The sequence below is a fragment of the Gadus chalcogrammus genome, chromosome 16, assembly GCF_026213295.1.
Source record: "Gadus chalcogrammus isolate NIFS_2021 chromosome 16, NIFS_Gcha_1.0, whole genome shotgun sequence".
Lineage (NCBI taxonomy): Eukaryota > Metazoa > Chordata > Actinopteri > Gadiformes > Gadidae > Gadus > Gadus chalcogrammus.
The window spans coordinates 27,386,583-27,399,063 of NC_079427.1; the positions used below are offsets into that span (position 1 = coordinate 27,386,583).

At 41.3% G+C, this 12,481-nt stretch overlaps 1 protein-coding gene across 1 annotated transcript in view; it reads left to right on the top strand.

Annotated features, from left to right (window-relative positions):
• The first annotated feature begins 5,499 nt into the window (after positions 1–5,499).
• Positions 5,500–12,481, top strand: part of ttn.2 (titin, tandem duplicate 2) — a 33,232-nt gene continuing 26,250 nt past the window's right edge. Inside the window, 3 exon segments of the mRNA XM_056612245.1 lie at positions 5,500–5,735; positions 8,518–8,621; positions 9,077–9,280. Of these exon segments, the coding sequence (XP_056468220.1) occupies positions 8,531–8,621; positions 9,077–9,280 (295 nt within the window). The 5' untranslated portion in view covers positions 5,500–5,735; positions 8,518–8,530.

Below are 12,481 nucleotides of genomic sequence, written 5' to 3' on the forward strand. Positions count from 1 at the left end.
GAAATGTAATTTGAATATCGCAACACACGGAGCGTGGCGAAGTGGATTGCAATCATGGGGAAGCTATAGCTTTTCAATTTGATTAATGGAACTCAAAGAATTTGACAAAATGTTATTCTATTTTTATTGTTATAACTTTAGCAAATTTAATTGAGGATTGCATTGTCACTTTGCATGTTAAAATACACTTTGAATAACGTATTTACAAATTACATTATAAAATTGCATAATGAATTGTCAATTGCATAATGTAATGACTTATTGAATTGCAAATAGCAAATTGCATTGCCATTTGAATTTCGCTACATATATGCTTCCATATTCCGTGGTATTGGATGTGGTTTAATAAAACGCATCCAATAGGAATGTCCGCTGGTGACGCCACTGAGGCTATAGTAGGCTAACGATGCTCTTAGCATCCTACGAGTACCCTGGAGTCTCGTTAGCTACGAGCGTTTTCACGACGTTCTTCACCAACAATGCTTTCGGGAAACGATGTGAAAACTGTACGATGCTCGTACGACGCACTTCACGATCCACTTAGCTAACGATGCTTTCGGGAAACTGGGCCCTGAAATTCTTCGTCATAACTATCAAACCAAACATCCTTCACATTCACCGAGCAAAGATTATGAAAGTAAATTCACATTTCTCGCTAAAAATGTTTACATAAACACTTTTAATGGCGTAACTATGCTAAAATATCATATTTTCCACCCAGAATAAAAAGTATTTCCGCCATTTTCACAGAAAAATATCCTAAAAAAGATCCAATAGGAAAGATGCTCACATAGTCTACTAGAGACGTAGTCGGTTTAATACAGGAGTGAATGCTGCTGGAGCACCCCCTTTCTGTCTGCAGAAGACGCCGAAGGGTACCTTTCCCGTCGCCGACCGACGGCAAAGGGTACCTTTCCCGTCAGCAACCGACGCTAAAGTGCCTTTGCCAACAGTCGGTATTTGACGTTCTCGGAGTGAGACTGTGTTGCCTAATCGCACAGACTAAAGCCAGCCAGAACCAGTGGCGCTCAGCCTAGAGCTCAGTGCAGAATGCCCATCTAGAATGCCCATATTTCTGGTATTTTGACTGGTGGAATAGCTGCGCGGTATAATGTTTTCCCTTCGCGAGAGGCAGCTACAGGTACTCGATTCTTTCATGGCATTCATGCATCCATTCAACCAGTTGGTGTTTTCAGGTGTAAGGTATTTTGGCGTTCATTTATGATTTTTCGTTTATAATTTAATTATTTCAAGTTAGGGACCATTCACAATAAGACATTAATATTGTACAAACCCAAATTAATGGAAAATTGATCCACCAACTTAAAACCATATATTTTTTAAAACCATATACCTTCAAGTTGTCGTTCATGAAGTGTGGCATTTTCCATTTAAAAGTCTTCCCCGAATCTTGTGAAAATCATATGGTGTAAGGAGGGGTAAAGTGTCTGGCTGATCCCTGTTTATTACAGCTGATTTTATGTATATTCTTGATCTCAGCTACTTTGATCAGAGAAAAAAAACGAATTGTTCATCAATTCCTTTGCAATTTAGGATTTTGTCTCTGGTCAAATCTGGTCACCTTAATGTAACCTTGTTGATAGCTAGTAGCTGGGAAGTAAGCCATGTTGCTAGATAAAAGCTTCTAAATAAACCATGTTTCAAGTTAGTAGCTGCTTAGTAAGTAATATTGCTAGATAGTAGCTGCTAAGTAATCAATGTTGCTAGCTAGCGGATGCTAAGGTAGTCAACTTGCTATGTTCCTTGGTATCTGCTGTTTAGGACTGAACAGCTGTCATGGGTTGACACCTGAGAGATCACCACCCCCCTCACCATCCCTTGAACAAAAATGGCATGGTAATGTAAATGACACCTCCCCTCCCCCAATCTCTCTCTCTCTCTCTCTCTCTCTCTCTCTCTCTCTCTCTCTCTCTCTCTCTCTCTCTCTCTATAAAAGTTAAATAATGTTACAAAAATAAGACAAAGAGCAGAAACATGTAATAAAATATTAAAGTAGTATGTTTATGATATTACAAAAAAAGGGTATAATTAATAAAAATTGTGTGGCATATTATGTTTGGCCTTATTTTGTTGTCTTGTCCTGTTCTTTAAAATCTGTCTGATCAGCGGGAAAGAAGGATTTCTACTGTACTGGTTTAGTTTCAGATGTGTTTATAATAACCTGGTTTAGTTTCAGATGGGTTTATAACATCTTGGTTTAGTTTCAGATGTGTTTCTGGTATCATGGTTTGGTTTCAGATGTGTTGATGATGTCCTGTTATCATTTCAGATGTGTTTCTGATGTGCTGGTATAGTTTGAGATTTGTTTCTGATGTAGTTTCAGATGTGAGTGTTTCTGATTTCCTAATATAATTTGAAACGTGTTTCTGATATCGTTTGAGATGTGACTGTTTTTGATTTACTGATAAATTTGCAGTATACCTGGTTTTGTGTGCAATGGCAGTCTTTTCTTGGGAGCCATGATTGTCTGTAGCTGCCTTTCTTAAACCACACGTGCATGTATAGCAGCACAAGGGTCAGAGCTGTTCCCACTGAGTCTGTGCTTCTTCAATGGCTTTCTCAGCTTTTTGCACGGTGGTCAGGAATTCTTCTACCGGGCACTATTCTTCTATTGGGGTTAAATAGCAGTCCAGTTTATTATGCACCTGCACAAACTTTTAGTTCTTTCCAAACTCTTGGTTAGGTGCATCGAAGCAGCCTTGGCTCTGTGCGCAGTGTTGGGGTTAGAATCAGCTATTTGTAGGTGAATCTCTCTGTTGGTGAGTGTTTTGTAGGTCTCTCTCTCGCTCTCTTGCACTCTCTCTCTATGTCTGTTGCTCTCTTCACTCTCTCTCTGTCGCTCTCTTCACTCTCTGTGTCTCTCTCTCTCTCTCTCTCTCTCTCTCTCTCTCCCCCGCTCTCTCAGTTGCTCTCTCTTCACTCTCTGTCTCTCTCTCTCTCCCTCGCACTTCCTTCAGTCTTTGTTTCTCTCTCTCTCTCATTCATTGGTGGGGAGGGCGGGGGCTGAGTGACATGGACAGCTCTGCTCTCCTTTTGGTCACCGGCTATTTAATGACTCAGAATCTCCTCTCTTCAACAGTGAGGCTAAGTCTTCTTAGTTGTTATGGTTTGAGTTGATCGATGCTTAGCTCTGGCCAGTAACCAATATTGCAATCCTTGATATATGATATCCTTAACCTGCTGCTATTGAAGCCCAATTGCTAGCCATGTTATTTGTATTAGCTGCCAAGTAAGTCATGTTGCTAGCTAGTCACTGCTAGGGTGGCCAGACGTCCCCGTTTTCAGTGACCTGTCCCAGGCTACTGCTTTCCCCGGAAATGTCCACGGTTTTCACTGTGACTGAAAGATACGAAATTGGAATAAAGGAAAAAAAATTAAAACGACACGTATCGTTATCGCACAGGCTAAAGCCAGCTAGAACCAGTGGCACTCAGCCTAGAGCTCAGAGCAGATTGCCAATCTAGAATGCCCATATTTCTGGTATTTTTACTGCTGGAATAGCTGTGTGGTATAATATTTTCCCTTCCCGAGAGGCAGCTACAGGTACGCGATTCTTTCATGGCATTCATGCATCCATTCAACCAGTTGGTGTTTCACACTCACTTTTACATGTAAATGACATTGTGTAAAGATCAATCAGTGCATGGCATGACCCATGTCCCATGACATGTTCCAAAATCCTCATTACTGTGCTGCCCAAGCATATTACATTGGGTTAGATGTAAGGTAAGGTATTTTGGTGTAATATATTTCAGGTGTAAGGTATTCTGGCATTCATTTATAATTTTTAGTTTATAATTTAATTATTTCAAGTTAGGAACCATTCACAATAAGCCATTAATATTGTACAACAAGAGGAGATATATCATGCCAGGTTATAGCTGTTCGCTATTTTCCACCCAAATTAAGGGAAAACTGATAAACCAACTTACAACCATATATTCTTTAAAACCATATACCCTCAAGTTATCATTCATGAACTGTGGCATTTTCCATTTAAAAGTCTGGCTGATCCCTGTTTATTACAGCTGATTGTATGCATGTTCTTGATCTCAGCTACTTTGATCAGAGAAAAAAAGCTAATTGTTCATCAATTCCTTTGCAATTTAGGAGAAATAGGGTGAGAGAAACTGTTTTATGAATGGTAAGGGCAGTGTCCCCATTTTAGAATCAGCTCTTTGTAGGTGAATCTCTCTGTTTTTTTGTCTTGTCTCTCTCTCGCTCTCTTGTTTCTATGTTTCTCTCTATCTGTCGCTCTCTCTTCACCCTCTCTCTCTCTCTCTCTCTCTCTCTCAGTTGCTCTCTCTCTCTCTCTCTCTCTCTCTCTCTCTCTCTCTCTCTCTGCACTCGCTCTCTCTGCACTCTCTCTCTCTCTCTCTCTCTCTCTCTCTCTCTCTCTCTCTCTCTCTCTCTCTCTCTCTCTCTCTCTCTCTCTCTCATTCATTGGTTCATTTGATTGACATTCTCTGCTGTCAGTGGCTCTGAAGTAATGTTTTCAGCTTGCACATAATTTCCCCAAGTGAGCCATATACAGCTCCTCCAGTCGCATCCTTCAAATACGATTAAATAACAGCAACTTTATAAAAAAAATCCTGCTTTAAAGGCACCCAGTGCAACTTTCGAGGCTTAAAAATAAACATTCAATTTCTAGTCTTTTTTACACGTAGTAAGTTTCAATAACTCCATACCATTACATACCGACATTCAAGCAGCAAAGATGAGACGTCGTTGTGTGGTGAGAACTGATAGAAAATCGATAACAACAACAATGCCGCCATTTTCTTTATTTTTTGTAACCTACAATAAATAAAGCAGGCTTCCAGTCAATGGAAAAATGGCTTCTCCCCACCGGCGATTGTTGTTGTTACGATTTTCTATCAGTTCTCACCACACAGCGACGTCTCATCTTTGCTCCTTGAATGTCGATATGTAATGGTATGGAGTTATTGAAACTTACTACGTTTAAAAAAGACTAGAAATTGAATGTTTATTTTTCATTGAATGTTTACATAAAGTTGCACTGGGTGCCTTTAATGTGGATTTTAATAAATATTGTTTGTTGGCCATTTGAAATTGGGTTATATTGCGTTGGAAAACTCCAAAGCTAAAGATGTTAAGTAACAAATGTTGGGGTGGGGAGGGCGGGGGCTGAGTGACATGGACAGCTCTGCTCTCCTTTTGGTCACCGGCTATTTAATGACTCAGAATCTCCTCTCTTCAACAGAGAGGCCAGGTCTTCTTAGTTGTTATGGTTTGAGTTGATCGATGCTTAGCTCTGGATGCTGACATGCCATGTAGAGTGATCATACTGCATGAACGCCACCAGATCAATACAGATTAACAGAAGGTCTCTTGAGTGACAGCTGGGTGGTTTCATAAATGGCTGCTCATCCCATCATGCCCTCTGAGAGCTTAGCCAATAGGGAGAGGCCCTGGAGTGATGATGCTGATTTCCCCCCTGGTATATAAACTTGAACAACCATGTAGACACTTCTGAGCAGTTGGAGCATTCCCAGCCTTGCCTCGGGTGTAGGGATTGCAAGGAGAAAGCAAAACTGCACGGCCTTATCACTGTGTAGTTTTGTTTTTAGGGGATATTTCGAGGTTCAACCGTTCTCTTCTTGGATTTTGTGGAATCTTCTTTGGATACGGAGACTGTTGCTTAAGTCACCTGGGCCTAGTCCCATCAATTGAAGGCATCCTTGTGGATACAAGTGAGTAGTTTTCCCCTTGTATCCATCTGATAGCTGCCTGCTTGTTCAAATTTGTTATTTTTCAATCTGGTGGAGAGAAGGGACATAATTATTACAAAGGGATGGGCCTTAATCAGGTTGGCACAAAAACTGGACTGGATGTCTTCAAGAAACTGTTATGAAACATTCCCTTTCCTTCATTTCTGTTTTCATATGAGGTATTTCAAGGTTCATTTCACTTTATGCCTGTAATTTGGTGACATGATTTCAGAAAGGCCAAGAATAGCCGCTGATAGCATGAGTGTGGCTTCTCGGCTGGGTGGCCATGTCTTTTTAAGGGAATCAGCAGCAGGGCTATCAGTTACACCTCCAGCTATGTGCCACATGGTGGCTGTCAATCAAGTAGGGGTGGGGGGAAAGAGTATTTTTGGCTACTGCCATATCTGTCCCTCAGATTCCAATCTGCAAATCTGCTTCTCATGGGCCTTTTCTGAGATTCTTGATTGAATTGGTAATTTCAGTTTAGTAACGATATTATGTTGAATGAATTTTGTGCTGGATGGTGTCAACCTCCGTACAATTTGTAAGATAACTATAGACTTCAGCTAATCAGACCAGTCCAGACCAAAATAAATCTCTTTCTGTTGGCCTGGCTTTGTTCGCCCTGTTCTGTTATACTGGTTCTGTTTGCCTGGTTCTGTTAGCTAGTTCTAAAGGATAGGTTGTATTGGGTTGGTTCCTTTGGCCCGGCTCTGGTCTGGTTATGTAGGCTAGCTCTAGGGTTTTGGTTCTAGTGGTCTGGTTCTGCTGGCTAACTCTAGACATGTTGCTCCTGTGGTCTGATTATATGGGTTTGGTTCTTGTTGTATGGTTCTGTTGCTTAGCTGTATTGGTTTGATTCTAGGAATCTCTTGAGGTTGGTGGGTAGAATGGGTAGGTGGTATTTGATGGACAAGAGTCTGTTTAGCTGGGTCTGAGTTGCACATCAAGGGTAATGACACTATGCCAGGATCTTCCCTGTTTGCTAACCACATGTGTTGGCTTGCTCACATGTTACAGCCATCTGCTAGGTGTTAATCAGGTGTCAGGTTAACTTCAACTTTATCATTGTGCATTCGTATGCTGGTATTATTACTTCCAATTAATTGTTTTGTCCAGTTAAACTGCATTGTTCTGAATAGCACCTCCTTTTTGTAGATGTTCAAATGTTCAGAAAACAAACCCCAAACCAGATGCCGGTATGTTTAAAAGTGTTGAGGCCTGGGTATGTTAAAGGCTGTCATTGACGAATAACCAATTAATTAAAACGAATGACTGCAATATGCTGGAGCACTTTTATTCAAACTTAAATTGTGTTCAATAATTATCAATAAACACTAAATTGTGTTTTATCTTCAGATAACCTTTACTTCTGTTTTCTTTACTTCTGGCTATTAAATGCAAGTATTAAATCAAAGATGATGATCAATATGGCTGCCATATCTAAGTTGTAAACCTGATGTGATGTCATTATGTCTTAGAATATGTATTGGAGGATAACATGAATGCTGACATGTGCTGTGCTTCAAAGCTCAGGCCTCTTTCCATGTACAGGCTGACTGTTGACTATTAATAGATTCTGACTTGCTGTGGGAGACTAACCATGTCAGTCTCAAGTTATTCATTAATGGAAGTCTGTTTGTTAGCCTTCCATCAGACCCAAGTGTTGACTGTTGATTGGATGACTCAGGAGACTGCTTCTGATTCACTGGATCACAGTCTCAGCATAGAAGATTAACGCACAAATAGACAGGAAGTTAAAAACAACAGGCTCACTCTTTCCCATGAATGATTTGATTGACTCTGAGTCTACGGTGCAGAATACATAGAGCCTACAGGTCCATGGTGGCTGACTTTATAAAGTCTAGAGGTCCATGGTGGCTCAGTTTATACAGCCTACATGTCCATGGTGACTGACTTTATATGATCTACAAGTCCATGGTGACTGCGATATACAGCCCACAGGTCTTTGATTGACTTGACAGCCTACTGGTCCATGGTCGCTCAGTTTATAAATCAGACAGGTCCATGGTGGCACAGTTTATAAAGCCTACAGGTCCATGGTGTCTCAGTTTATAAAGCCTACAGGTCCATGGTGTCAGTTTATAAAACCTACCGGTCCATGGTGTCTCAGTTTAAAGCTTACAGGTCCATGGTGGTTCAGTTTATAAAGTCTACAGGTCCATGGTGGCTCAGTTTTTTACAGCCTAAAGATCCATGTTGGACAGCAGGTGCAGACCAACAGAAGTGATGACTTGGGTCCTTCTGGTCTATATATACCCTGTTGCTTCCTCTCAGCTGCTCTCAGACGTATCTGTCCTCCTCCTGTCTCTCTCTTCATAAAAGCAATGCTGATATGTTTCACAATTCTGGTTCAACCAATCCTTTAGGATGCGCTTCCATAAGCCCCAACCCTAGCTGATCTTTAAAGTTGGCTTTCATAAGAGCTAACCACATACTTATGATATAAAGTTTCATGACATCTAAAGGTCATATTCGACCAAAGTACACGGTCAAATAAGTAATTGGTTTTGTTGCTCATCAAACTTTATAAATTCACTCATCTTTACCTTTACAACCATACTATCCTGTAAAATAAGCCTAGCATATTTTTAACCCAGAGACACTTTAAACACTTCAGTGGTAGCACACCAAAAAAAGTATAGCGTGTTTGCACACATTAAATGTATTTTCTTGTAACATTATCTCTCTCTCTCTCTTTCTTTCTCTCTCTCACTTTCTCCCTCTCCCTCTCTCTCTGCAGGGTGCCGAGCAACATGTCGACACAGGCGCCAACATTCACACAGCCGCTGCAAAGCGTTGTGGCACTAGAGGGTAGTGCTGCAACGTTTGAGGCTCAAGTTACTGGTAAGAACAATCACTTCCTGTCCAATATATTCCTCAAATTCATCTTTAATCATTTTTTACATAAATGTAACCAAAATGGAGGATTACAGGACTCCCACACATAGGTCTACACTTATTCACTGTTCAAGGTTTAGCATGGAATAGTTTAAATAATATTCCCAATGCTACATAATCTACATAAGCTACATAATATTGATAATATAAATATATATGAAGTAGAGCTTTTGGTCTTCCATTTGTTTTAAATCGTGCAAACGGTCCCCTGTTTCCAGTTCTGCCAATCAGTTTTTCCATACGTAGTGCATCAGCCTGACTGAGATTTTGCTGTTGTAATGCCAACTGGTGAATAGTTGCTAAGTGGTGGATCGTTCTTACTGGGAGATTGTGCTCATGGCGTCTGCTAACTGGTAGATAGTGCTAATTGCTCATGCTAACTGATGCCTAATGTCCACCAGGTTCCCCAGTTCCTGAGGTAAGCTGGTTTCGTGATGGCCAGGTCCTTTCTGCTGCCGCTCTTCCCGGCATTCAGATCTCGTTCAGCGATGGCCGCGCTGTTCTGAGGATCCCTGCAGTGACTGCCACACACAGTGGAAGATTTTCTGTGAGAGCCACCAATGGTGCAGGACAAGCCACTAGCACTGCTGAGCTCCTAGTTACAGGTGAGACATGACAAATGTACCACTTCTGAGCCCATAGTTACAGGTAAGACATGAGCAGGTAGTACAGACAAGCTCCTAGTTACAGGTAAGCCATGAGCAGGTAGTACTGCTGAGCTACTAGCAGTGGTGTATAAAGTACTCAAAAGCCATACTAAGTAAAAGTACAGATACCTTACTGGAAAAATTACTTAAGTAAAAGTAAAGGTCACCTTTTAGAATAGTACTAAGTAAAAGTATTAAAGTATCTGATCTTTACTGTACTTGAGTATCAAAAGTACTTTTCTGATATTAAATGTACTTAAGTACTGAAAGTAAAAGTACAAGTAACTGCTGTTAATAAAAAGCGCTGAAAGAACCTTACTAGTTTAAATGTTGTGCTGGTGGTATTTATTTTGAGGTTGTGAAGTTTCTAATTTTTTGATTGAGACCTGTATGATTTTGCTTCGATTTATTGTTGTTTCCCCTTCGTTGTTGATCTTTTTGAAAACATCCTTCCACTGCATATTGCAGTCCATTTTGCCATGATCTGGATGCTGTCGCGGAGTTACTCCAAAAAAAAATCACTGACACTGACAGATATCGTAGCCCGACCTATTATCCCGCAAGCGCTGGTACACGTTACTTAATATTGATTTTGGTGTCATCCAGGATCGCGGATTTTCGGAAAACTTAAGTCCCTGCCCAAAAAGGGTATTTAAAGATAGTGTTGTAATACTGCGTGTACAAACCAGCCTGATACAAATAGTAGAATTTTGATAGCCCTTGCCCTCGTCCTAGCCATGCATTTGTGTGTTGACAGTCGTAGGAGTTTTGATCGACGTAGCAAACAGTAACTAAGCAAGGGGGCTTTGCGAACGTGCGCTGGGACAGCTGATTCGCCAAACAGGCTCGCAGTCTGTGTTCTACCACAGTCCCCGCGTTATTCTCATATCTCTCATGATTCTTTTTTTTTTTTCTAAAGCTGAGTTGATTTTGTAACGAGTAACGAAGGTTTCAAGGGAAATGTAGCGGAGTAAAAGTATCAGTTTTCTTCGCAAAATGTAGCGAAGTAAAAGTACAGAGAAATTAAGTAGTAAAGTAAATACAACTAGAACTGCAAGCAGTTATGCAGGGGTCCAAGAAGTGTGCATTTCGCCGGCACAACGCGACAAGAAATGTGCGTTTCGCCGGCACAACGCGAAGCATGTGTTTAAAACGCTACCCTGAACCTGTGGATACAAAGGATTTGACTGTGGTAGGAGTAGCGAGAAGTCAGTGTAGCGTTTTCCGCGGCGAAATTCTGTAGAAGATATACAATTCCCTCGTTTATTGCGCCCCTAAAGGCGGAATCTTCCGAATTTTTTTACGGACGACGTTAAGGTTGGCACCAACATGTGTGTAAAATTTGGACTCGATCCGATGTCTAATTTTGGATTTTTTGGGATTTTTGTTATTCAACGTCTAATTTAGCTCATAAACCAATATTCAAAACGCTACCGTTTCGTCGTCGAAGGTCGGATCAAAAAACTGTCCGATAATTTCTTTGCGCGTGCGTCTGAAATGTCGTGTGCAAAGTTTGGTGTCGATTGGTCAAAAAATGTGGGAGGAGTAGGGAAAAAACAGTTTTGCGGTTTTCGCGATTTAGCGAAAAATATTCATAGACGCAAATGGGCGTGGCCTAGGCCAAAAGATGCAACAGACTCCAGTGAATCTGTGTGTACAAGTTTTTGGACTCTGGGAGGTTCGGTGTGGGAGTTATAGCCCTAAACGCGTATTCCTTGGTATAGCGCCACCTAGTGGCCGGCGTGTCTGGATTTTGTCGTCTGCCTAGAACTCAGGGACCTGGATCTAGTCATGCAATTGGCATGTCGGCACCATTTACGGTTTGGGCTGTGGGCCCACTTCTAGGGGGGAATAATACTAGAACTGCAAGCAGTTATGCAGGGTCCAAGAAGTGTGCATTTCGCCGGCACAACGCGAAGCATGTGTTCGAAATTGAGGAACGGCGTATGCCAAAGATGCAGCTGACTCCAGTGAATCTGTAGATATAACGTTTTTGATTGTGGGAGCTTCGGTGTGGGAGTTATAGCCTAAAACGCGTTTTCAGAATATTCCATTGGCCAGTTAGGAGATATATATTTCGTCGTTTATTTGCGCCCCCTTGTGGCGAAATTTTCCAAAGACAATTTTCCTTTGCCAAATAACTCCCGCCCACATTAATAATTCTTGGCCATATTTTTTATATAGACTCGGGTTTGCCCCTTGATGGTTCCCTTATAGTTTGAAGAACATTCTTTCGGCCAATTAGAAGATATACAATTTCCTTGTTTATTGCGCCCCCTAATGGCGAAATATTCCGAATTCTTTATTGAACTCCATTAAGGGTAGCACGACATGTGTGTAGAATTAGGACTCGATCCGATGTCTACTTTTGTATTTTTTTGTATTTTTGATTTTCCACGTCTAATTTAGCTAATAAACAAATATTCAAAATGCTACCGTTTCGTCGTCGAAGGTCGGATCAAAAAACTGTCCGATAATTTCTTTGCGCGTGCGTCTGAAAATGTCGTGTGCAAAGTTTGGTGTCGATGGTCAAAAATGTGGGAGGAGTAGGGAAAAAACAGTTTTGCGTTTTTCGCGATTTAGCGAAAAATATTCATAGACGCAAATGGCGCGTGGCCTAGGCCAAAAGATGCAACAGACTCCAGTGATCTGTGTGTACACGTTTTTGGAATCTGGGAGGTTCGGTGTGGAGTATAGCCCCTAAACGCGTATTCCGTGGTTATAGCGCCAACTAGGGCCGGGGTCTGGATTTTGTCTTCTGCCTGACTAAGGACCTGGATTCTAGTCTGCAATTTGCATGTAGGCACCATTACGGTTTGGGCTGTGGCCCCACTTATAGCGCGGGAAGTATAAAAAGAAGAAGAATCCTTACAAAAACAATAGGGATCCAACCTGTTGGCTTGGACCCCTAATAATAATCCTTACAAAAACAATAGGGATCCAACCTGTTGGCTTGGACCCCTAATAAGAAAAATCCTTACAAAAACAATAGGGATCCAACCTGTTGGCTTGGACCCCTAACTAGAACTGCAAGCAGTTATGCAGGGTCCAAGAAGTGTGCATTTCGCCGGCACAACGCGACAAGAAATGTGCGTTTCGCCGGCACAACGCAAAGCATGTGTTTAAAACGCTACCCTGAACCTGTGGATACAAAGGATT